Source organism: Rhopilema esculentum, chromosome 11, assembly GCF_057945365.1.
Source record: "Rhopilema esculentum isolate cy_ngs chromosome 11, ASM5794536v1, whole genome shotgun sequence".
NCBI lineage: Eukaryota > Metazoa > Cnidaria > Scyphozoa > Rhizostomeae > Rhizostomatidae > Rhopilema > Rhopilema esculentum.
The window spans coordinates 8,070,098-8,095,860 of NC_142825.1; the positions used below are offsets into that span (position 1 = coordinate 8,070,098).

General features: G+C 37.8%; 2 protein-coding genes across 7 annotated transcripts in view; both read left to right on the forward strand.

Annotated features, from left to right (window-relative positions):
* LOC135693991 (protocadherin Fat 4-like) overlaps window positions 1-25,763 on the forward strand; it is a 95,694-nt gene that overhangs the window by 35,508 nt on the left and 34,423 nt on the right. Inside the window, exon 1 of one of the 5 annotated variants that reach the window (XM_065212614.2) lies at window positions 18,969-19,193. The exons of 3 other annotated variants lie outside the window; for them this stretch is intronic. In XM_065212614.2, the coding sequence (XP_065068686.2) occupies window positions 19,085-19,193 (109 nt within the window). In that variant the 5' untranslated portion in view covers window positions 18,969-19,084. Of the gene's footprint in view, window positions 1-18,968; window positions 19,194-23,835; window positions 24,323-25,763 lie in introns of those variants that run through there. One more of the 5 variants, XM_089111622.1, reaches the window with a different exon arrangement.
* On the forward strand, window positions 919-15,978 carry LOC135693982 (uncharacterized). Of its 2 annotated transcripts, XM_089111632.1 has the most exons (6): window positions 919-973; window positions 1,095-1,133; window positions 2,853-2,945; window positions 3,270-3,286; window positions 4,350-4,442; window positions 11,004-15,978. In XM_089111632.1, exons 3-6 carry the CDS (start codon window positions 2,857-2,859, stop codon window positions 11,402-11,404), a joined length of 600 nt encoding a protein of 199 aa, XP_088967758.1. In that variant the 5' UTR covers window positions 919-973; window positions 1,095-1,133; window positions 2,853-2,856; the 3' UTR covers window positions 11,405-15,978. The 2 variants fall into 2 exon arrangements, with proteins under 2 accessions (XP_088967758.1, XP_088967757.1); XM_089111631.1 differs by lacking the exons at window positions 919-973; window positions 1,095-1,133 and adding an exon at window positions 1,144-2,226.

Below are 25,763 nucleotides of genomic sequence, written 5' to 3' on the forward strand. Positions count from 1 at the left end.
GCGTTAAGTCTCAATGTCTAATTAAGTGATCCCCCTTTACCTTACAGACAGTGTTCTTGTGTATAAAATGAAGTGAGAAATTAGAGTATATGTCTTCAGGTATTTTGCATTACATTCGTTGAATTATCGATATTTGTTTGGGAAGAAGGGGGAGAGACCATAGGAGTAATTTTTGGAAAAGTGAATGGATTTTATATAAAACCATTGGGTGGGCATTTTGTTCACAGGCGTTGAAAATTCCATGTCTGTTTTGAAATCTTATCCAAATGGAATTAAATTTAGATTCCAACTGGTGGGCTACTATGTCAACAACCAACCTGTATCTGGCGCATTTACCGAGCCGAAAGCAACAAGTATGTCCTATATTGTTTCTTCTTGTTTACAGAAGGCCTGAATAATAGAGTTCTGATTGCTAGAATAAAAAGTTCTGTTTACATGCATTGAACTGTTGTTTTCTTTGTTAAAAATACCTATAGTGCGTGGATGGCTCAGTGGCTGGGCTCGCCGACTACCGATCTTAAGGTCTGGGGTTCGAGTCCCTGTCATAACCAACTTTCACAAGGAATGAAGAAAATTGTGAGTTCTCTGTTATATCAGGCATAGGAATCACGGGATGTGGACATTGCTCGATAAGCAAAGCTTCTTAGTGTCTTGACGCTACACGTAGCTACACGTAGAAACAAATACAAATAGAAAAAACAAAATCCATTGCCTATGTTGTTGTCAGTGTCTTCTTTGCTTCATCAAAAATGCAAAGACATCACTTTACTATACATAATTCATTGTTTTTCCTTGCGTAAACATCACCAAACTTTTTCTTTGCAGCTTTGGCATCCGTTTCAACTAAAACCGGTGTCGGAAACAGTGCTTACATTGCAACGTACTGGATCATTGGACTCGTCGTATTGTCCTTCATGTTCCTCATGGCTTTATTAGTCATCGTCATCATTTTCTGCTTTAAGCGAAAGTACAGGTAATTTTTTATTGACAACAGGCAAATAACCTAAGCTAGGCAGCGGAGCAAGCATAAATCGATCGGCTATCCTTAAGAACCACCTAAACTCATAAGTTACCAGTTTTCTTTTCTGTTCCAGAAAGATGTTTATCTTGGTTGTCTTCATCTTCTGCTTCTAGTAAGTAACATCCTCTGTTTTTACAGGCAATATGACGTCAGGGCAAAATCATTTATCAACCCGATGTATACACAAACGTAGGTGAATTCTTTTTACGTCACCGAGCGACTAAAAGTCCTGCTAACAGTTTTGGCAGCTTCCGTTGTTTAAGTATTCATTCTACAAAATTGAAAATTATTTCTGATAGGCGAAGAGCGAATCTTGAGAAGAGCGAATCTTTTGAAGTGGTATAAAACATTTGTTAATGAAATGAGAGAAGTACCGGTGATCAGGGTTAATTCTAAGGATTTTTTATGACTGCACATATCAAGGCAAAACTTTATTTCATGGGCGTTGTCTTTTTATTGTTTTTAATGACCACCCCCTTTCTACCAGCAGAGTATACACCAATTCAACTTACAGCCTTTTTTTTTACAACACTCTCACCCCAATTCGTGCAAAAATTATTGTCTTCTTTAAAGTTTCATTAAGTTTTACTCACGATGCTGATTTTATATCGACATAAAGATAAAAATTTCATACGGGATCTGATAATGATTGGTACCTAAGGGGTTAAAGATCATCCGGAACGATTTTTGCGGTCAAATCCCTGGTTCCCTGCTTTCTTGGCGATGTGTTGTTTCTGCTGAAGATTTTCTAGTAAAAGCTTCAAGCAAACGACATCACCTAGTAGATGTAGTTCCAGAAACCACAGTGTTCATAAAAAAGCTGCATGAAAGCCCGGTTTTGGGAGACTGGGAAAAAACTTTCAAGAAAGGTTTTGATGAAGAGAAGGGTGCATTCTTTGAGAAAGTGCTGTGGCAAAAAGAACATCGCCAAAGTCGGATGAACCAGTTTGTTTCTGAAACAAGAAGTTACAATAATGCAATAAGTTAAGAATTTTTGCTTCCATTGGAGAAATTCAAAGAGAAACAGACTGTTGCTGGATGTAGCATCAAGGCCCGTTTCTTCCAACTTCGTGAAATTCAATTCAGAAAGGGATGGCATTTCTAAAGTCGATGATGCAGTTGCACCCGATATTGACCTTTGAGTCTCAGCTGGCCAATACGAAGATGTCAAACAGAGCAGCATGGATAAAGGAAGTCCGAGAACGGTATTGCTAGTATTTTGCACCCCCAAGCACGATTGTGATGCCTTGAACAACGTTTTGACCAGGATTCTTGTTTGCAAGCCCCATTCTGCAGATTGCGAGAGGCTAGTTTCTGCATACAGTCTCATGAAAACAAATTGAAGAAACCGACTTCAAAGCCCAACAATCAGTAGCAATTTGTACATAATTTTAGATATGCATGTACGCTCTTTTTTTATAACAACCGGTAAATTTATGTTCAGGCTGACTGTTCTAAATATTTTCGAAAATCTAAGGCTTGGATTGTTCTTAATTTGTTCTTAAATTTAATAGGGCTATGTTAATAGGCTATGTTAAAAAAATTATCAATGCATAAATTTGATTTTATCGCTGCACATTGATGATTTATCACTAAACACATTGGTTATCACTCCACGTTAAAATAAACCCTGCTAGTGACAGATTATTTAAATCTAGTTTAGTTTATCAAGAATTTTGCAAAGCATCGTAGAATTTTTGCAACCCCTGAACAAGAACATACGATTATTGTGAACTGTCTTTGATCATAAGTAAAATGGTTGTGCAAAAGTGCTACCAGCCACCAGGCTCTGTTACCTACGTTTGTTTACGCACAATGTTTATCATTCTAGGAATATGGACTCAGATAGAGAGAAAGTTTATGCGAGTGACATCGCAGATGGCTATGCTTCAGCTGGCACCTTCAACGAAGAAAGACTAAAAAGGTACAGTGAATCACTTTTGCTTATGAGATTTTGCTTACTAAGTTATAATTATGTTTTTTCGGTATTCTTATACATAAACATTAATGCAGTTGTAGATGATAAGGGAAAAACCTTGCTTCTGTGCTATTAACAATAAACATTTGTTTTTCTCTCTCCTAGAAATTTGTTTAATCAAAATCGTTCTTTTAATTGATCTTTGGTCTGAAAATGTATACGTGGCAATAGTCTGTTGTAAATGGTATAGGTTTTTCATAATTTATTTCATAATTGTTGCTCTATGTCTTGTCATTATTGAAAAGTTAACTATTATTCTATCTTTTTCAGTCAAGTTAACCCAGAAGGTACGTTTTTTGTTTAACCATTTACATATTTTTTAGACATTGTTAAAAGTTTGCAGTTAGAAGAGAGTGACCAACCATAAAATTTTTCACAATGACTGTTCATTTTTTCTTTCTTCGATAAGTTTTAAAAGATGTTGTGATTTCAAACGATTTTCAATTAAAGGCAATCGGCAGATACTAAAATGACTTTAGCCATCTGTCAATCGACTATTGGCCAATCAGTGAGCGTGGTACCACTCACAGGCCTATTGATTGGTTAGTATTGATTGACAGATGGCCTAGCCAGATAAGGGCTCACTCTCGAGCTGTAAAATGATCTATCAAAACAAAAGTGTTATGCAGCCTTTCCACTAGCCCGGGTTAAACAAAAACGGGTTAAAAATTATCCGTTTCTGTGTCGCGTTCCCACTAACCCACTAACCCACTTGAAAAACGGATAAGTTTGAAAACGGGTGTCAGAGTGGGTCAGTTTTTACCGGGGTATCTTTTGACCCACCTGCGGGCTAATGGAAACGCTGTAACCCGGAAAAATTCTGACCCACTTGCAACAACAGTAACGTTTAAGAATTGAGATGGACCCAAAAATAAAAAATAAAATTCTCGCTTTCGATGTTGCTTCCATTGGCCTACAACGATGGAAATTGAAGGATTATTGATGCAAGTACTGTTTTCTCTTACAACTCTGCGTATGTTTCGAATACTTCACCCCGAATAAATTTTAACCCGGCATAGTGGGAACAATCAAAAACAGATCAAAAACGGGTCGAAGAAAATTGCCGTTTCCATTGACTCACTTTAAAAACGAATAACTTTTAACCCGGTTTTGTTTTAACCCAGGCCAGTGGCAAGTTTGCCTTATATGTACCTCACAATTATCTTTCAGGCCATATTCAAATGGTGCACACGCATTTTCAAATTGCTGGCCCTTTTGTTTGCAGTATTATCAGCTAAATTCCTAAGAAAATAGCTGGCGTTTGCAGCTCAGCATTTTAATTAGTAAATGATTAATTCTCTTTTAGTTTGTTAGTGGTTATTGAATAATTTGTTAATATTTCTTGTTTAGAATTTGAAATGATTGACCAGCAGCCAATCACGTCAGAGCTTGGAATTACCAATACATTTACAAGTAACCTTGGAACTACCAATACATTTACAAGTAAGCTTTAGAAAACAGTGATTTTTCAATTGAAATCCAGTTTATTGTCGTTTACATATTCCTTTTGAATTCAAAGATGTTGATAGTACTGGTCCTCTAACCAAAGAGTGTAAGTTGAAAATGTGCCTTCATCTGGCTGCGCTAACTAAAATTATATATTTTTCTGTTCAGCTTCGTTTATGAAAGCTAAATTTACACGAAAATACAATAATTGACTGAACTTGATTTAGTTAGACTGTGGGTGTGACAGCCCCCTCCCCCCTGAACTTCGACAGTCTCCATTTTGTAGGGTAGGCAGCCAAAGTCATTTATGCTGTTCGTTGAGAAAGTGTTAAATCTGTACTCATGACGGAGGTAAAACTAAGAGAAAACTCATTGGATTATTGGTAACATAACGCATTCAACACTAACAAATGTTAACATAACAACATCCGCCATCTTGCCAATCGAACTAACTAAAAACGTGGTGCGCGGTGAGAGAACTAGGCACCACTGAAAGGATAATGTTTCATAATGGTAAACGTTCATGTTTATACATAGGTAAATATAAGTCACATCCGAACAGAAAGAAGGTCTTGAATCACAACTATACTCAAATCGGTTTCCTGTTTTCCTGCTTGTGTCAAAGACTTTCGTCCGACAAAATCTTTTGTTGTGAAAAACCAGAGGGAATTTGTCAAACTGAAAACTCAAATATTTTTCAGCATCAAGAAATTCATTTACAATATACTGAAGATAGGAATTACTTACGATGTTAGAGATAGAAATAGGCTACTATTCTTACATTACAAGTTTGGAATCATCAGGGCTATCAGAGTGACCCCACCCAAGCGACAAATCTAAAAGTAAATAAATTTTCAGTTTGAAGAAATCATTAATCAGCAAGGAGTAAATCATAGTAGGTTCAAAACTTAGTACAATCTTTTTTATAAGAACAATTTTATAAGAACTGAAGGCTTCTGCTCATAACTGCCCCAATTGTTCGAAAGTAAAGAACAGATCAAGAACAAGCTGAGGCCGAGGTGCTGTAAAATATAATTTTGAAGAAATTAGTGAAACCCTGTTTAAAGATTCCATCTCAAAAAATGAGGACTTTTCTAGGGATGCTTAATGATTTATAAACGATAAAGCTGACACTCTAGGGATTTAAAAACTCTTGTGGACTCCATGCTATAGGTGGTAGCAACATGGATGAGGAGAATTGCTAAAATAAATTTTCACTGCAAGCAGACTCATTAATAGAAAGCTGGAAGTGAATTGTAACTACATGATAGTTACTCATAGTAATGGGTAATTGCGCTCTTTTTAGAGTGATTTCGTCTTCAAATCTTTATGTGTTATTATTATTTTGAATGTTGAGCTAAGTTTATGTGCCTTATTCAGAACTGCTTTTGCAATGCATTAATGTTGTTGACATTTTAAGGGCTAATTTGTGATCACATGTGACTGCAGAGGTTTTGATTTGCCTCAACCAATGCTTGCCAACCCAGAAGAGAACTTGCTCCCAATCCCAGTCTCATATTCCAAATTTTGACGATTTTGCATGCGATTAAACAGAAATATCAGATTTTCAAATAAAAAACAGCTTGTATTTAAATAGCCTCCAAATAGTCGGCTGTGTAACCGAGCGCAAAACCTTGTCCCAGCATTTTCCCAGAAATCGAGGGAAAATTAGCTAAAAAACAACATGGTAGCTGGGTAACTGGTAAAAACGTGGTTTTCCATTAACTCACTGTAAATGACCGGTGCAGAGTTGGAAGATTCCTAACTTGCTCCATAAAATGTTCCTCATACGTTGCTCCCACTGGTTGTGCATTTCTTGCAAGTTCTTCAGTAGTAGGTTCAGGAGTATCATCTGCGACTTCATCATCATCTTCAACATTGTTGAATTCATAAAAAACAATTTCTTTGTCTTGTTTTGATTCATTGAAGTCATGGAATTTATCTTCAAAAAATAATACATTTCGGCTCCTCATAAAACGCTTAGAGTTCAAATCAATTAGTTTGTAGCCTTTCGGTCCTTCTGGGTATCCGACAAAAATTGCCTGTAGAGCCTTCTGATCAAGTTTACGTCGCTGACTTTCAGGAATATGCACAAAAGTTAAGCAGCCAAAGACTCTTAGATTTGAGACATCTGGTTTCTTTTTGAACCAACATTCGTAAGGCGTTGTCTCCTTCAAAGCTGCAGTTGGACTTCTGTTGTGGAGGTACACTGCTGTACTCACTCCTTCTGCCCAATATTGTTGTGGTAATTTAGCATGAGATAGCATTGAACGTGCAGCTTCAATAATAGTGCGGTTCAGTCTTTCTGCAACACCATTTTGTTCTGGACAGTATGGATTTGTCAGCTCGTGAATTATTCCTCTCTCCTTGCAAAATTCAGTAAAGGCCTTTGAAGTATATTCACCTCCATTGTCAGTCCTAAGTGCTTTCACTTTACATCCTGTCTGATTTGCAACTAAAGTCACAGATTCTTTGAACTTGGTTAATACTTCATATTTTGATTTGATGAAATATACAAATGCATATCTGGAGCAGTCATCAACGAATGTTAAAATGTATCTGCTTCCCCCAAGTGATTCGACATTCATTGGTCCACAGACATCACTGTGAATTGTTTCCAATAGTTCTGTTGCTCTATGTGCACTCTTCTTTGGAAAAGGAATTCTTGACATTTTTCCTAATGCACATGCTTCACACTGACCATCAAACATTGTATCAGAATGTTCAAGTCCTTCTACAAGCTGTTTATTTATCAATTGATTCAAGTATACATGGTTCAACTGTCCATATCTGCAGTGCCATCTTCTCATTGTTCCTTTATTGGGCACATCTGTAAGACTCGCAAATTCTGGAGAATTCACACGATAGAGCTTTCTATCAATAATATAGCCTAAAGTGAGCTTCAGGCCATCTTTCGACACAGTACATTTATCCTTGTCAAATGTAACTGTGGCACCCATCTATGCCATTGCAGGCACTGAAATCAAATTCTTAGCCAATTCTGAAACATATAGAGTGTTATGTAATACTAGCACTGCTGAATTATGCAAAAATAACTGTGTCATCGCCAAGATGTATTTCCATTGGTTTCTTATATCCAACAAAATCAAGTAAAATGCCTTTCTCATATGTCATATGTTTGGATGCAGCACTATCAATATACCATCCATCAGATAGCTCACCTTTTGTAGAAGAAATATGTCCCATTTCTTGAAAATCGATTGACTGGATCACTTTGGCGTAAACTTTGGAATATTTTGTCGAGAAGGAACGTGGTCGTGTCAAGAATCAAGGAAAGATGGCCGAAATTATGAAAATTGAATCTCTTGACGGTACAAACTTTCAAAGCTGGAAATAAAACATGAAACTTGTGTTGATGGAACGTGGATTATGGGGTTTTGCCCTGGGCACAGAGGAAATCCCAGGAAGTGATGAATCTGTTGCCGTAAGGAATGCTTTTCGACTTCGATCGGACAAGGCATATTCCTTGATTGCTTTAAGTGTTTCTAAAAAATCTGCAGGTACATATTATGTCCACAACATGCCCGAGCATTGCATGGAACACTTTACAGCAGCAATTTGAATTTTTTTCAGTCGCGTAGGTCGTTCGTCTAAATCGGAAATTTTATGCCGCAAGTATGAAAGAAGGCGAAGATTTAATGGAACATGTTACGTACATGACGTCCTTGGCTGAGCAATTACGAGAATTAAAGGAGGACATTTCACCAAGAAAATTTGCCACTGTTGTCCTCGGAAGCCTTCCAGATTCATACGAAAATTTTATCTCAAGCCTTAACGCAAGAAATATTGAGGATCTCGACTGGGACAGTATCAAAGGATCGCTTATTGAGGAATTCATGAAGCGTAAGGATAAGAATGAGAAGCAAAATAATTCTGGGAACGATGCTTTGTTTCTTTCCAACCGTGAAAGATATTCTCGTGGAAATGGTGCTATATTTCGAGGTGATTCTCACTCGCGAAGAGGAGGACCACGTGAACCACGACAACAACAACGAAATCAACATGGCCGACACGAAGACTTAAAAGGGCCTGGATGTTTCAAATGCCAGGAATTCGGACATATTGTCAAGAATTGTCCCCTAAATGAAAGAAAAACAGCAGAACGAAGCACATTGATGTTACATACCATTTCATCCGGGAAAAGATTGAGTCAAAGGATATTTCAGTGACGTATTGTCCAACCAACAAAATTGTAGCTGACATTATGACTAAAGGACTGCCTAAAGTATCTTTTCAAAAATTTCGTAATTTACTTAATGTTTGCTACGTATCTGGACATTAATATTCATAGATTATAATCATCAAGTGGGAGTATTAGAATATTTGATTATTATTATCTTATGCTTGCTGTAGTCACGTGTTACGTTATGTTGAATCTTATTGGACAATGAACTCTTTAATAACTCGCTTACCACGCTGCTTTACGCTCGAATATGTTAGCCGTTGTATTAGGCCTGGTTTTGTTCAATTAACGTTATATATTCATTTTTGCTCGTATTCATGCCTGGTCACAGCTTCGGATAAATTAAACAGCATGCAACGGTGTATCTTTACATCAAATTAAAGTAATACTTTGAAAGAACCTGCTGCTAAGGTTCTGGACCTCAGGCTAGTATTACATGGGAGCCAATTTGAAATCCCGAAGAATTACAGGTACATTTCTATATAGAATCCGTCCGATTACCGTGAATTCTGCTTAAAAGATTTTCTTTGGGCAAATCCCAAAATGTCGGGCAAAAACGTTTACACCCCCTCTCCCTAATGCAAAAGGGGGTAGTTACGCCCCTGTGCATATCATGAACATGTGCACTGCACTTCAAAGAACACCATTTACAGTAGAAAGTATGTTTTTACAGAAGGCTTTACGATGATAATTATGAGAGAGATTTTTTGGTAAAGTGATACAGTTGATTGAAAAAATGTTAGTGGAAACATCATTCAAGCCTGTCGTTGAATTTTGACCATAAATTCTGTAAGAAAAGCATGAAATATCTCCAAATATGCAAATCGGTTGGTGAGAAATTGGCAGAGATATTGCCACATAAGCAGAGGCTCTCCCCCGTCAAATCCTTTTTTGTTTCGTCTTGGTTTCAAAAGTCATAGACCAGACTAAAAAAATTGTAATTCATTAACAATCTTTAGGTCTTTCACTGGCCATATATCAGCCAAGTTGCGCCAGAATAACATCAATTTGCATAATTTGGTGTATTTATTTGTTTTTTCAGTTTACATGATTAAAATCAAACAAGGTTTTTAATGTCGTTGTGAATTTTTCACTCTGCCCCGACACATAAGTGAAACCAACGGCCGGCGGGGATATACAGATCCTCGTGCCATGAGCCGCCGATATTTTGAACACATGCATCTTGTGGTTTAACTACTTTCAATTTTAATAATAAGAACTGCCAGCAGTTCTTATTGTTATGACTGTTTAATCGTCATAGAGATATAATAATTGTATATTTATAACGGACATGGTAAAATGCAACCAAGACAATAAGTCATGACCACTGATCAGATCAGTGGTCATGCCTTGTCTCGATTTTACTTGTTTTCTTTCTTTCAACGGTTCATAAAATTACTTTCTATCTCGCGGGATAACCGGGAGTCTCGAGGTTTACTAGAAGTCTCGTAGTATCAACGTTGATCTAACGACGACTTCCTCGCAGTAAATGAAAAGATAAAATTGAGAAAATCTTCCTATAGAATCTTATAGATTGTTACAAGATCCTGGTTAAGGAAAGCCTTTGCACAGTTGGCAAGGTGAATTGAATCGTAATATGCGACCGGAAAACAACTGAGAAAGGGATAGTTTTTGCTCAAACCTTGAACAGGGAAACCTTTAAAAAAGGTACCTTTTGGAATCTGGAAAATACCACTGAAATAGGGTGTTTTCTACAACCAACCTAGACCAAGATTTCTCTTTGCTGACAATATCACAGCATTTTATACTTACAATAAAATGTGTGCATATAATTTGGCCATCAATATGATTATGAAATCTAAAGCTCGTGTACACCACTAAATGAGAGGGACACGCCGGGGACTAGCTTATGTTTTCTTACATAGGAATAACGATATTTTATTGTGCTATTCTAGTAGAAACAACTTTTTGTTCACATTTCTCTCTCTGTCTTTGTTGTGGACTACAACACTGTTGTGACTCGACACTCTTCACGTTTCTAAGCAGCCCTTTACACTCCTCTCTGTCTTGTGTTAGTTCTTGAGCCTCATTGAAAGCAAATATACTGGAATAGTGACTATTCCAGTATCTTTGCTGAAAGTCAGACCAAGATGTTTCAGGTCTTGCAAAACTGAAGTATGAAAAAATGGTAACGGATTTCAGTTTGAAAGGTCCTTTTTGAACTCAAATATCCGAAAAATATAGGACCCTTTTCTTATATTGTCTCAATCCAATCTTGGGACTTAAAGTTAAATTCAAAAAAGTGCCTTATAACAAAAACGTCTTTTATGTGTTGCTAATATTTTTCATTTGGAAGATGTATCATTTCAAAAGTTTCTAACTTTTATTTATAGAAAATGGGATGCAATCAGCGGAAAGCCTGAGATGTCCACGCTGTGAATACAAATCTCGAAGGTCTGCAGATATTCTTTCTCATCTTGAAAAAGAGCATCATGTCCAAAGCCTTTCTTGTCCTTATTGTAATTTGTTTGGATTTAGAGATGGCAAGCATCTTATAGAACATGCCAAAATCGTTCACGACCAGACTCCCCTTGCAAACCAAGTTTCGATTCCATCCCTTCAATGCCCAAAATGCGACTTGAAGAGCTTTAAGGATGCAGACGAACTTATAAGGCATTGTGAAGACGATCACACCCCAGCAAATACAAACACGGTTTTCATAAAGGTGAGTGAGGCAAAGGATGAGAGAGAGGCTGTGCCAGAAGTTGATAATCAATTAAGCAAAACCTGTTAAGGAGAACACTTTAACGAAGCATGTATCGAAAAGGTGTTTCCACACGTAGGTAACAAAGTACTAGCAATGTGATCACTGACTCCATCAAAGTATTTCCAAGCCGCCATTTGCAAGTTTATGCCAAATGAGCTACGAAATCGCCTGGGACGATCCAGATCCAACTGGTCGTATTGTCGACTATTGCAACCTCGCTTTAGATAAGTCACCGAATAAGAACGAGATATCAATCGGTAGCGTTGCCTTTCCCACAAGGCGAGTATGTTGGTGGCCCTCTTGGTGGAACAAACGGAGGTCTGAAATGGCATCAAGGCAAAAAACGAATATCCGGCAGGACCTTGATGGCACAATATTATTTGATGGGTGTCGCACAAAAAGAGAGGAAGATGGTCAATGGATTACTTATGCCGGGTACGAATACACATTTAGTGTGCTTTAACTAGAAGACCTAAAAATTGGACCAAATGTGTTTGATATTCTTGACGGCCCTGATTCAGCAGAAAACGGTGCATCTGATGACGACATTGATGTATATTTCTCATATTCTGTCACAGACAGCCCCACAGCTATAAAGAACAATGAAACTACGGAGGCGCGTGTGCGGTACATGCCAGTGCTAGACAAGCTTTGCGATCCACGTAACATTATGCCACATTTTTGGGAAAAAGGATTGAAGATTGGAGAAAGAAAAGCAAACACCGGCGAGGAGTTAAAAAAGACTGCCATTATGATGAAAAAGGCGAAGGTCTTTGTGGCATGCATCAGTGACCAGTATGTGGGCAACAATCAATGCTGGATAGAATTCCAATGTCCTAAAACTACCCTCGGCACGCCGATTGTGCCACTTGTAGTTGGGGATGGGTCATTTGATTGGACTTTGTCTGTTGTTGGCATGTTGATCGCTGGAGAGCTGTACATCCACTTAAAAGATAGGACTGTCGAGAATGACAAACTAACTGAATTGCTGCAGGCCATGAAAGCACATTTTTGGTAAGATTTCCGACATAACTAGTTCAGGGGATGATGTTCAGCTTGCTGAAGGTGAAGCAGACATATTTCTGTCATACAATTGGACAAATTCACAAATTGCTGAAAAAGCTAAGCAGATCACTGGGTCGGTCGGTAATGAATTTTCCGATCCACGTTTGGTGAAAAACGAGGCGCCGAAAGCTGGCTTCAAAGTTTGGATTGACATTGAAAGACTTAAGTCAGCCAACCAAGGGGCAGGCATGTATGAGCAACTTACAAAAGCACTGAAGGACTGCAAAAAGCCAGTGGTTCCCCTCGTCGTTGGCAAGGGAGATCAGTGAAAATCTTCGATGAAAGCCCCACTTGCTGCTGGTTGTTCCAAGCCACCCATCAGGTAGATATGTTCAAAATTGGGCGAGATATAGCCAATCAAAGATTTCATCAATGGATTGCTGTTATTCTGGCCTGGTTCATAAAGTTATGAACCAAGAACAAATTACAAAGGTTTGACGGGAAAAGAGCCTATGCCTATGTGGCCACATCTCAGCCAATTTGCAACAAATTTAACTGATTTTGCACATTTAGAATTATTTCATAATGCTCTTTGGGATATATGGTGAAAATTGAAAAACACTTAAAAGCTGATTTTTGTGACGTCATCATTTTGGTACTCTTCACCGAAACGTTACTCTGTATAACAACATTAAGTTTGTATAACAACATTAAGTTATTCTTAGTTAATAATACGTTATTTGCGTTGATAAGTTAAAAAAACCTATAAGAGATAGTGGATGTTTGTGAAGCGATGTTGTTTACACCACAGTAGATAGAATACAACAATATTCAAGTGTTGATAGCTCCTGGGAAAACCAACTCTCTGACTTCTCAATGCTTTCACTTTATTTTTGTGTTGGTGCTCCAGCAATAACTTTTTTATTAAAAGGTATCTAGGCCAAGATGACCTCTAACCCAATTACAACAACACTGCTGCAACAACTTAGTTTAGATGCATGGCCCTTTGTAAACCAGCATTGCAGATTGGGCTACCATATGCTTAAATATACTTTGCCTAAATAATTGAAAGTAAAATGAATTGAATGAAATGATGCGAATACCGGCTAAAAAGCGGAAAACAAAGAAGATATTATATTTTCAAGCGCTGAACTTGACTTTATATTTTTCGGAGAGTCTGCAGAAAGTGCATCAGAGAGTTGCAACGAAGACGCTGACAGGTGACCCTGAAAATAAAAAATCCTTTTATACTTAAATTTATTTTTGCAAGACTTGACTGAAATCACTTCTTTACTAGGTAACTATAGTTCTCAACGTAGTTTTAATTTAAACTTATGTGCAAGTTTTGCAATTAGGAACAATCCAAATCTTCTTAAGAATTCTACAGTAGAATTAGAAAGAACATGATGACGTCATCACTCAAATTACTAGTGCATACGCAAGTTGATGAACCAAATTATTTCGTGCACTTTATGAATTTGAGGATTAATTTTGTAAAGAGTCTTGAAAATGGGTTTCAGGCTAAAGATACTAACCTTTAGCGACAGTTCAATGAGATGATGACGTCATCACTCAAATTACTGATGCGTGCAAATTTAGTTATGTTATATATCATTCGAATTGTCACTGAATGCTGATTGTAAATATGTATTTCTTTATGCTCTTACTGCTACAACAAAACTGTTAAACAGTTAAATGTGTCGGTTTTTGTTGCCTAATGACGTCATCAAAATCTACAACTTCCGATCAAAATTTCAAAAGTTATATCTTGAGTTTGGAATCTGCGTGGTCTTTTTAGTCAGATTCGATAAAAACATTTTTGGTTTGGCTGATATTCAGATTGTCTGAGGAAATTCCCTACCTATTGGCTTTTACCACAGCAGTGTTATCGTTGTGCTTGATTTCATATCTGGTTTTTAAATTCTTGGGCGATACCAAGTTTGCGGTGCTCTTGTTTTCAACGATAAGGAGCGCTTCAAATGTTTTGCAAACATACCTATCTGGTTCCAAATCAAGAAGTTCAAGCCTGAGCAAGAATTTTAAGATATCTTTATGCGCCTGTTGCAGTGATTGTAAATTTTGCCTAATTAACCCTGGGTACAGAGCCGAAAAATTTAACGGCAGCAACAAATAATGAGAGCTGCGGAGGCAAACGAGAGAGAAGAGGGAAGAAGAAAAGCGGCTCTGGTTCCATCAATTGCAAACCTCTATCCCGCGTGGAACATGCGGATTCACCACTGATCACAATCGCTAATTGGGTAATCACCACAATCACAATCGCTAATCGGGTGTCGGGTGGGGCTTGAAAATAGAATGGACTGTAATGGCGGAGAATACTCCGGTCAAAGTTTACTGCCCATTTACAGTTGAAAAAATGCCTCCTCGTGTCTGTTATGTAGATTAAATTTTGCGTTAAGTGGTACGAGACCGGCATATAGAATCTTTGGCTAGCTTAAAAGTTCATCAGAAAGAGATTTCCTCGAAAAAATAAGTCAGGTCTTGTCTCTCCCCTTCGACTCCGCAGCTCTCATTATTTTTTGCTACCGTTAAATTTTTGCGGCTCTGGTACCCAGGGTATGCCTAATTCACCATAAATAGCGTCAGTAGTAGATTTAACTTAGATAGGCCAGGCGGAGAATAGGGGAATGGTCGCTCGAGAACGAAATTTATGAGACCAAGGGCTTTTGGTCAATTCGAGGGTGCTGATTTCGAAAATCAATGTTATATGGGGATTTTGGGAGGCCATCGGCCTCTTTTTCGTGTTTGAAGTCTCGTTTCTACGTATATGAAAGTAATCAGTGAAAAAACAGTTTGAATGGAAATAAGTTAAAGTCTTAAAGTTAATTAAGCATATTTATTGTACACAAATGCTTGAAATTGAATGTCGGTCTGTTAATTGGGGCCAAAAGCCTCATTTTCAAGAGAAAATTGCGTAATCTTAAAATTTTTATTCTTAGATAGACATCTAAAAAACTTAATACATCTTTTTTGAGACTAATTTTTGAATTGTCGTCCGAAGGAACTACGCAGCGCTATTAATTACTAACTAATAAACGACACTATAAAAAAACAACCGGGTCATCTAAAAGTAATTTAATCGTTTCAAAGTTCCTCAAGATCGCCTTCTGAGTCACTGAACGCGACTTTCTAAGCGTAAAGCTCTTTTTCACTCTGATAATAGAATCCCCATTCACCCCGACCATGATCTATCTACTAGGAAGCCCAACTGAAGCATCAAACCACCTTGAAAATCATAGTGATTTAGTTTGCATGCATAATTTAAAGCTTTGTGTTTTCTTCACATGGTGGCAGAAGACTGAGATTTATGATCTCTCAATGTTTTAAAGAGTCCCTCACTCTATTAGTTTGTAAGGCCCTGAAATCATTGTATTGTGCAGTATTGCTATAAACCTGTCAACATTGGCCTTTTAGCTAAGGTACTGCTGATGGTGCAAATGTTACATTAGCAATTCAGTATCTACTTTAGGCGTCCTCGCTAAAATGTTGACTATTTAAACAAACATCTCTAAGACACACATGCATACACCTTTCCCCCAATAAAATTACCTAAGATTAATTTATTTCAAAAAGGTAAATTTCAAAATTTCAAAAAGGTTACTTTAACAGTAAAAAGTTTACTTTGACCCCTTAGAAGACACCAAGAGCATGGATTACTGGAATTCTTTTAATTCAATAGGATTTACTGCAAAGAAATTTGAATGATTTTACAAATTTCTGATTATAATAAGCACATGAAAATCTTTTCATACAGGGCTCTTGCGCAACCGGCATGTTTCCAATTATAATTCCAAACCTGCCCTAACACCGTCCTGCAAAAAACGATCAATTTCTCTCAAGACAACTGCCGCTAAGCATGCCGGTTGTACAAGAGCCTCAGGCACCGCGGAGCGTTGAGAAAAGTGGGGGGTCTAAAAAAAGTGGGGGAGCTACAACCGTGTAAAAAGAGGCTTTTCTGGTAGTTTGATACTTAATATTTGGCATTTTTTGTAAAAAGTGGGGTGCTAGAGCCCCCCAGCCCCCCTCCTGCTCCGCGGTGCCTGAGCCTTTAAGCCTTGTTTACACTACAACTTTTAGTCTGCGTTTAACCTGGGTTAGAAACTTTGCAGTGTAAACGCAGCTAACCTGGGTTGAACCTAGATTGAGCCAACCCTACTCTAGTGGTGGGTTGAACCTAGGTTGACCCCAGAATAAGAACTTCGAAATGCATTGTAAACGACAACCTGGGTTAATGGAACCCAGATTAATTATCTGACCCGCGCATGCGCTTTTCGAGCCATGCATCAAAAGGCGCCTACACGCAAAGTAATTGTCAAAACAAAAGTTATCTTGGAACGCTCGAGGGTGAGGTCTTTCAATTCGAAGCAACAAGTTTTGAAAATGAGTGAATAAAGACCGAGAGAGGTTCACTGTGGGGTGACAACGGAGTCATAACATTAATCGAGATATCGGCGGACGCAGGGATCAAGAAACAAGATTCTTGTACAAGATAATGGTCTTTATTCGCTAAGATTGCAAGAAGACTGCAGGGGGAAGGTGAATATAATGTTGAAAGGTGCCAATGGTCGTAATTCACAAGGAAGCGCATGCGTGGGGAAACTAACCTTGGTTCAACCTAACTTTGCGTTTACACTATACTTTGTGGTCAATGCAGTGTAAATGAAAGTGGATTCAACCTGGGTTCAACCCAGGTTAGCGTTAACTCAGCTTAAAAGTTGTAGTGTAAACAGGGCTTTAGTTTACTTTCTGATGGGGGGCCTAACCTTCTTCAAGGGGGGGGGGGCTGTTGTGAAAATCGCATTCTGAAATAGCATTATCTCCCAAATGCCATTTTGTCTCAGCTAATGATCGTAGCTTATGTATTGCACGAATCGATTATAAAGATTATGTTTACTGGTCACTTTCACTGGTCAATTCTTAGCCAATAACGTTTCAAATTGGTGACATCATGCAAGTCTATTTATAGAATTATTGAATTTTCACTACAAAACCTGAAAACACTATGAAATACCCCTAAAAAGTGCAGGACAGTTGAATTTAAAGTTAGTTTTGTCTTCTGAATACGTTACATAACTACTTTGGGATGACATCGGATAAAACAAAGGCTATGAACATGCTAATTAAATCTTTGGCTGCGCTTACTATAAACTTTCTTCTAAAACCTTGGTTTTATCGTTTAAAGGACTTACAATAGCATTTTCCAGGGAGCCTTTGTTTGCCTTTGCCAAGGCTTGCAGATTTTTTTCAATAATGTTTATTGTTTAGTTCAGCTAGTGATAGAAATAACTAAAATTTAATATGACAACAGAATACTCTGCTTATGATAAAAATACATCACAGGAATGAATAGAACTTTTAAAAAGGAATTTTTTGTCATTTTGCTAAATAACTGTTTTCTAAAATTAAATACAAAAGATATGTATATGTTTCCATTTCAAATTCATTCGTTTTATAGAAAATGGAAGAATTTGATTTTTATCAAAATATTGATAGTATTATCATACGGTGATAATTTGGCGAACGCCTTCTTCCAGTTTCATTTACTTCCCATGTGACGAGACAGTGTATTTCATCTTCTTTTACCCCACAATTAATTTCTTACTCGGAAGCAAAACATCAACAAATGCATTCCATCAATAGCTCCCTAAGAAGACAAGGCCTACATTCCCTCATCACAGGAAGCAACGTTGGGCCGTTGGTGCATCAAAAAACCTGATCTTTGATTGACATAGCTTAATTAACTCAAGCACAAGCAGCTTAGAGTTCTGGGCAGAGAATGGAAAAGAAAAGTTCACTTTTCCCACCAAGGGAAGATATTCAAGGGAAGAGAAAACATGACTGAATTAAGAGCTGCGTCAATACTAAACGAAAAAAAGGAACTTTGAAATGAGTCCTCTGTTGTAAATAGGCCCTAACCTAATACAATACAATTTACAAGGATTTGGAGAAGCACACTACACTTGATATCGAAGGGGGGAGGGACGGGGGAGGGACGGGGGAGGGACTGGAGAAGAGAACAGCGTGGAAACAGCGTACGAAATAAGCACGACAATCCCGGTCCAAAGCAATTGAATACATCCATCTAAGTCAAGGGACCAACACTTTCGTTCAGAAACCCAAACCACCGAATGTCCGAATTTACTAAAGATTTTGGTGGGTAACTTTGCCTTAACGTATGATACTTTTGTAGTTTAAGACCTTTTTGAAAATACAATATGTACGCTTGCTTGCTCAAAAATGATTGACAATTCAGGCTAGATGTTAAGATGTCTCCTAAACCATTTTTCGTAAGAATGTCTTGCATGTAAGTCCGTGATATTTGTTTGTTCTTTTGAGAATAGAATTGAATGGATTTTAAATGGTTTACCGCTACCTGATTGTGCCAAGGAAAATCATGACGAACCCTATTTCCACCAAAAGCACGTGATAAACTCAGGAATGCAGTAAAATCTTATTCGCTTCCAAGTTTTCCCTTGGTGAGCAAGGACAATCGGACATGGACAAAGCCGGCACAGCTGATTTGTTTATTAGAATTAACTTGCAAATTTCTCTATTATTTTCCCTGATTCTGCAGCATTGTTCCTGCATGCTCAAGTAACAAGGCTTTTGAACCAAACTTCAAGGGTGTTAACCAATTTCTGTTCTTGACTGCTTCTGCCTGAACTGTCACGGCAAGAACTGTGCATGGCTTTCTTCTTCTCGAAAGGCCAAAGTTCTACACAGCGAAGCAACATGTGGAATATATCTGCCCTTGGATTATTCTTGGTCTTCGGCTTCTTTTTTCAGGTTTCAGGTATGTGACTCTACATAATGTTACCTTCGGGTTAACAAATAGCTTTGCACAAATAGCTAAGGATAACATGCTACACTATTTTTTGTAGCCACCCTACGCATTGGTCAAATGCCAAACTATTAACTTGTTCGGCTGTACAGCTTTTTCTAACTATGGTTTAGTTATAAGAAACTTTTGAAGTCTTATTCATTAAAAGCACAGATCTCCAGGTAAAGCTTGAATTGCTTTCTACGATAAAATCGCGTTTTACTTCCAAGTTTCAAGTCTCAAATAAAAAAATTATTGTCAGAAAGGTTCTTATACTGTTGGTACAAAAATTTCATTACATGAAAGATATACTAGCGGTTTAAAGCAGTTTTGTTCGAAGATTCTCTAAGATACACTTTTAGAGGTGGTTTTGCTATTTTTCATGTACAATGTTTTATAATCAGCAAAGAGTAACTCTTTACATCTCTGTTTGTTAATAATAGTTTTAACTCCTGTTGCGCTACTGCCTAGAAATTAGCCATCAAGGTTCGATAATCCTCACACTAGAGACGATCTAAAAATGATATAACCGTATAACCTGTTGACGATGAGTAATTTCTCCAGCGAATATTCTCCACTGAATATTCTCCAACGAATATTCTCCTTTCATGGCAAAGAGCCTACCCTGGGTACCGGACTTCGCAATTTCCATCAATAGCATCTTATTTATTCACTCTCAAGATAACTTTTAACCAGCAAAAGTGTCAAATGTCACGGTATTATGTTTTGAATAGACATTAATCATTCATTTTAGTTGGCAAGAGTTTTAACTCACCTGAGAAGGCAGTTTTCTGTAGAAAAGTAAAAATTGGCGACAGATCAGAAATTGATTTCGTAAATACCACGAACTCGCTCCTACACTCCTACGGAGGGACGTCCACAAAGGTCCCACAAGGAATCACCAACAGAGAATGGTCCCAAGGAGTGAGGCTTGGACAAGTCTAGTAAATACTTCACTATCCGTCTAATTGACCAAAATCTAATTTTGTAACAGTAGATGCACTTGCTTGCAAAGGGAAGCTTCGAAGGACAGAGAAGAAGGGAAACAAAGGATACTACAGTTTCAGTTATTTCAACATTTCGAATAGGAAAAGGGACGTTTTCCCTCCCTGGTGGTGACAAAATTGGAAGCAGATGGCTTCTTTAAATTCTACTTGAGTTTAAAGGCATTAAGTTATGGTAAATAGGCCTTCTCTATAAAGGGTCATTTGGTTTCCGCGTGATCGATGCTGTTTCATGTTATACTTGCATCCGTTGTTGACAACTTGCTATTGATGGAAATTGTTTTGTCAGTCAGTACGAGGTGAGTTCATGTGACCAGTTCCACCAATAGCATGTCATTCATGAAAATCATGACTCAGCGGATTTTGGCACTTAGGGTATACCCAATCCATTTTATCATGACTCAATGCCTTTAAAAACTGAGAGGAATAAAGTAACTAAGTCACTGCGATTTTAAACCGAATGAGAGTTTTTATGGACTATAGAGCAGGGGCGGACTGGCCGGTCGGGCTACCGGGCGATCGCCCGGTGGGCCCTCCCAAAATTATTACGATTTTTTCTTAATTTTGCTATTCAATGAAAACTCGTATTGTTTGGTAGGGGCCCTCTTCTGTTGCCATAACACCGAGACTCTCTCAAGATTAGTGGATACAGAATAAATAAAAAGATCACTTTGCGGCATTTAAGTGCTGAAAAAGCATTTTCCGAAATTTGGGGCCCCATGTAAGCAAAGAGAATCCTGGGCCCAGGGCTCACTGTCTCTAATGCAATAGTACAATACTTAACTAGTAAGTTGCAAAATCTAATAAATTTTCTCTTCGGGCTCTCAGTTTTCATTTAATCATAGGTTATGGTCTCCTTACCACCATAATATTTTGACAATTGTGACTCAATTTCTAGGAAGGCACATTATTTTAATGCTAACCAAATAGATTAGGGAGTATAGATCAAAACAGCAGAAGGGCTCAACCCCCCAGCTCTGACAAAATATTTGCTCCAGTACATCCATACTTTGCTCCAGTATAAAACATGAATGATTCGCCAAAAATGTTAGGCATAAAACATCGGTACATACGCCAATTTTGGTGGTAATTCTTCGCAAAAATTTTGGCATAATTCCACTGGCGTGGTCTGACTGTCCTAGTTTTTTATTCGAAAATTTGCTGACGTGGCGAAAACCATGCGAGATTTGCCCTGACGAACTTTGCAAAAGAACAGGCCCGTAGACACTGGAGGCAGGGGGCAATGACCCCTCCCAATATTTTGCAAAAATTATGTTTGAAGATCTTATAAGCGCAGCTTGATCTGACAGTATTTCGTAAGGCAGGTATAGAAAAAGCTATATTTCTATCCATGCTCCCCAACGGGCCAGCAAAAATAAATTAGTTTTAAATGTTTCCAATTGTAAACCAAAGATGAAGAAGAAAAGAGATACAACTGGAAGATTCAGATGCATTACAAGCTTTATGCTCATAGAAATGTAGACATTAATTGATATCTAAACATAGGAAGGAATGACTCGTTACTCTTGAAAGTTTCTTACTGAGAACATTTATTTTCTATCTCCAGTAGACAAGACAGGGTCTAAATGTTGTGAAGAAGATCTTGGCTTTTTGGTAATTGGAAACTATTAGAGGATGGGAAATTATTGTAAATGAACGCCTACATATGTTGCCCAGAATCTTCCTTACACAAACTTGATGTGGCAAATATTCTAGATGCATTTTCTGGCCATCCCTGTGAAGTCATATTTCCGAAATTTTTCTGGAATTCGGTCAGAATTTCTAACCATGGTGGTGGCCTTTATTTAACCCCTAGAAAATCTAAACATATCGCCCCTTCCCCCACTTTCATGAACGTTTCGCCAGCCCTGCCTATGTTACTGATGTTACCGTCTTGGCTGCTGTGCAGACAATCAATTAACCTGGCTGCTCAACCAATGATCGGAAAAACATCAACCCCTATTATGTTTTGCCCGGAAAATTACATATCAAGATTTTCTTGAATAACTTAGATATTTATTGAATAACTTATTTCATTAAGTTCTACCCTGGGTACCAGAGCCTCGGTGATCGAAAAAATTGACCCCTCTAAATACCATTCGCCATTTTTTATCACTGAGGCCCCCCTTCAAAAGTCCTTCAGCTAGAAAGCTATAATCCCCCCCCCCCCGCAATGTCATGGTTTTCTCTCATCTCTTATCCTACGTTAGAATTAAAGCTCCAGGGAAAATGATGCTGACCTGGACTAACGATTGTAGATCTCTCTTGTAAATCTTTTACACCTACATCCCACATCCCTGGTGGTTACTAGTTAGAATTAATAGCAATATTCCAATAACGTCTTACGCCAGTATAAAAAGGTGATGTAGCGAACAACTTTGGAGATACCCGTAAACTGATTTTTTATTTTCGGGGCCCTTTCACGACGAATTGGCCCGGGCCCTAAATTTGGAGCCAGTCCGCCCCTGCTATAGAGTAACTAGTATTTTGTCATCCCGAAATATTCAGTGTCAATGATATGACGTCGTCATGCAGTGCAGTTACCAAGAGAGTTTTTGTTTAATATCGCGGTTATAAGAATTCACCAATAAGACAAACATGTCAAGCTGGTTTACATAACTTGAAAACCATTGAACTTACCAATTTTACGTCACTGTCTCCCATGGCGACTCCCATGGCGACCAAAACTTCATTGTCTAGATTTGTCGTCCTTCTTCCACAAAATCATAGCATTTCAAAGACTCATTGCTAACAAGCTATTAACAAAAAACCTAAGAAATTTTCTACTAGTTTCTTTCGGCATAACAAAATTGCTAGTAGCCCATCCAAGCATCAATCATCCTATGGAAATATTAAAAATTCCTTGAACTCAAAATTCACTTTATCGAAATTGTTTAATTCATTACAAAATGATCTTAAAAGAGAATTTCTTTTTGCGTATATAATAGGCAAGTATCTAACGAAATATTTGAAGATTAAAAGCTGCCCTAGACGCATATTTATGACTTCATCCAAACAATCCAAGATAAGGTATATAAATTTTGTGATTTGCTCACCGTAAAATCTCAGATGTACCATTTTTGTGTGTTTGGCTCTTCTCGTGTATGCTGCTGTCTTCCTTTTTTAAAACTGTTTACATAATTTGTATTACAATGAATTCACCCCCTAATAAGTGGAGGGCTAAGTATGGATCTTGCCCAAATACATTTGCTTTTTTAGATAAAAACTGCCCGAATAGAGCCTGGATGCGTTTAATGTTGCCTGATTAGGGCTCTGCACCCCTCTCATCCTCTTTCTTCTACGCCAATGCATTTAACCGTTCTATGTATCATTGCTTATATTTACCATGGATAAAGTGTTAGAAAAAAGAAGCTGCAATATTCCCCTAAAACTCTCTTTCTTAGAAGATTTTCCACTTTTCTCTATTGAAATACTTAGCATGAAATTTTTTGTCGGGCAGCTTGCTCAGACCTCTCTTGCTCTACCCAGCCCAAGGAATGTACGAGAAAAACGCCTTGGCTACCTTCTTTTTTTCTGCTCATATCTTGAAAACTATAGACTATGGGCTGACGAAGCAGTTTATTGGTTCGAGTTTGTCCAGGTTGTCCTTTATTATGAGTTCTATAAGAATTTTGGAGTTCGCTAAGGTCCCCAAACAATTGGCGAGTTATGTTACCTAGAAGCAATTATCACTCTCTCCAACAGCCATAGAAACGCATGGTAGGTTATGACTACTCAAGATTAAATATCAAATAGAAACAAAGGAAATCGGAATATTCTGCCCTTTTGAACTGACATTGAAGAACAGTGATTCTCAGCCAAAATCTTTCTAAAGAGTTCAAAGAATGTTTCGCTATTGTTCTTGTAATCTCCTTGCCAACGTAATTGAAAGGAGAAATTCCATTACTATGCCTCACCTCCTCTCGACTAACTTTAATTTAATGTAAGAAGGAGAGACACACTATCTTGTTTACGAGGGCGTCATGTTGAAGGGCGTCGTGTGAGAAACTTCAAGTCGAAGTAAAGTCAACCTAAAAATCAAAATGGCACGAATTCTTTTGGTTTTGGTATCATTGGTGGTCTTTTCTACGGTGAAAGGTAAACGTCTTTTTTTGAGATATATATACAATTGAGATTTGTATTTTATAGACACTGTCGATGTTGGTTGGAATTCTTGTCTCAATCAGTAGTTATGGTTAGATTCCTTATCTGTGGCTAATGCCAAGAGCAAGAAAGTAAGACTACAATGGTCGAAACGAATACGGAGTAGTGTGAACGTAGCGTAAGATTACAATGGTCCATTTTACGTGACACAAGTATCATTTTCAGAAAATTATTACGGCAGAAAATTGGAATAATGATGATAATCTTGATAGTCAGTAGCGGCACCCCCCCTCCCCCTCCCCAGTTCTTGGCAGGACCTGTTTTGCATTTCGTCTAAATTCGATGAGAAAATGAGGGTTATATTTTGACAGCGTACTTTTTGTTATGTAATCCTGTGCTTTTCAAACTGCCTGTAGGTAACCAAAAATTAGTCATATGCGTTCCCTTTGTATATAATTGTTGTTCCCTGTTGGTAAAAGGGGGATTTCTGGCGGTAAAAAGGTCATGGCCTAAAAATTTTTGTTTTCTCTCCCCCTCCCCCCCCCCCCCCCCCCTTCAGAGCTAAGAGGCTGGCACCGCCATTGTTGATAGTGGAATATTGTGCTCCAGCTTTTTTACTTTTTCACTAAATGTATGTCTTCTACTAGCCAATATTTAGAAAAAGAGACAACATACAACATGACCAAGCAGTAATTAAATAACCTAGGGTTAATTTTTGAATTTAAACATTCGATAATGGTTCGATGATAATAGGGATAGGAGGATAAGAGTTTTCAAATGACGCGGTTGAGTTAAGAATGTCCCCTTTATATTTGTGCTTGAAGGTTCAGAAAAAAGCATAGTCACCAAACAAGGCTTATAAAACACCAATTGTGATCTATTCTATTGTTTCTTACTTCTGATTGATAATATGTCATTTCAAAATTTTGCGTGATATTAAGCTAGCACTAATCTTTTGAATAATATTGAAAGCTGGCTCCTCTTCGGTTGGTGTACTCCTTTCTTCAAGTTATGCTACCATTATCGCACTTTTGTTGAGTCATTACTCCTATTGTATTCATCCTTTTGCCTTGTTGACAATGTGGCATAGTGTAGGACAGAATTGAATATGGGTAGAAGCAAGCGACACGAAGACGCTAATATTCGGGTCATCATATAGCTCCCTGTTTCATCGTTTTACTTCGCTACTAATGAGACCCTAAAATGGTTTCGGCTGAATAAAAAAACATCAAACAACCAGGACAATATCATTGAATAGGAGTTTATTGCCGATTCTATGACAATATCTTGGATTACGCTTTTGCTTTTGCATCAAATGTGACTTATGTATCATTGATGTTCCCGCGGAGATTTATTATATGCATTTCCTAAAAAAAGTATTCACTAAAAATGGCGCTCCTTAGAGAAATATTAATGATTAGATTGCATATACAAA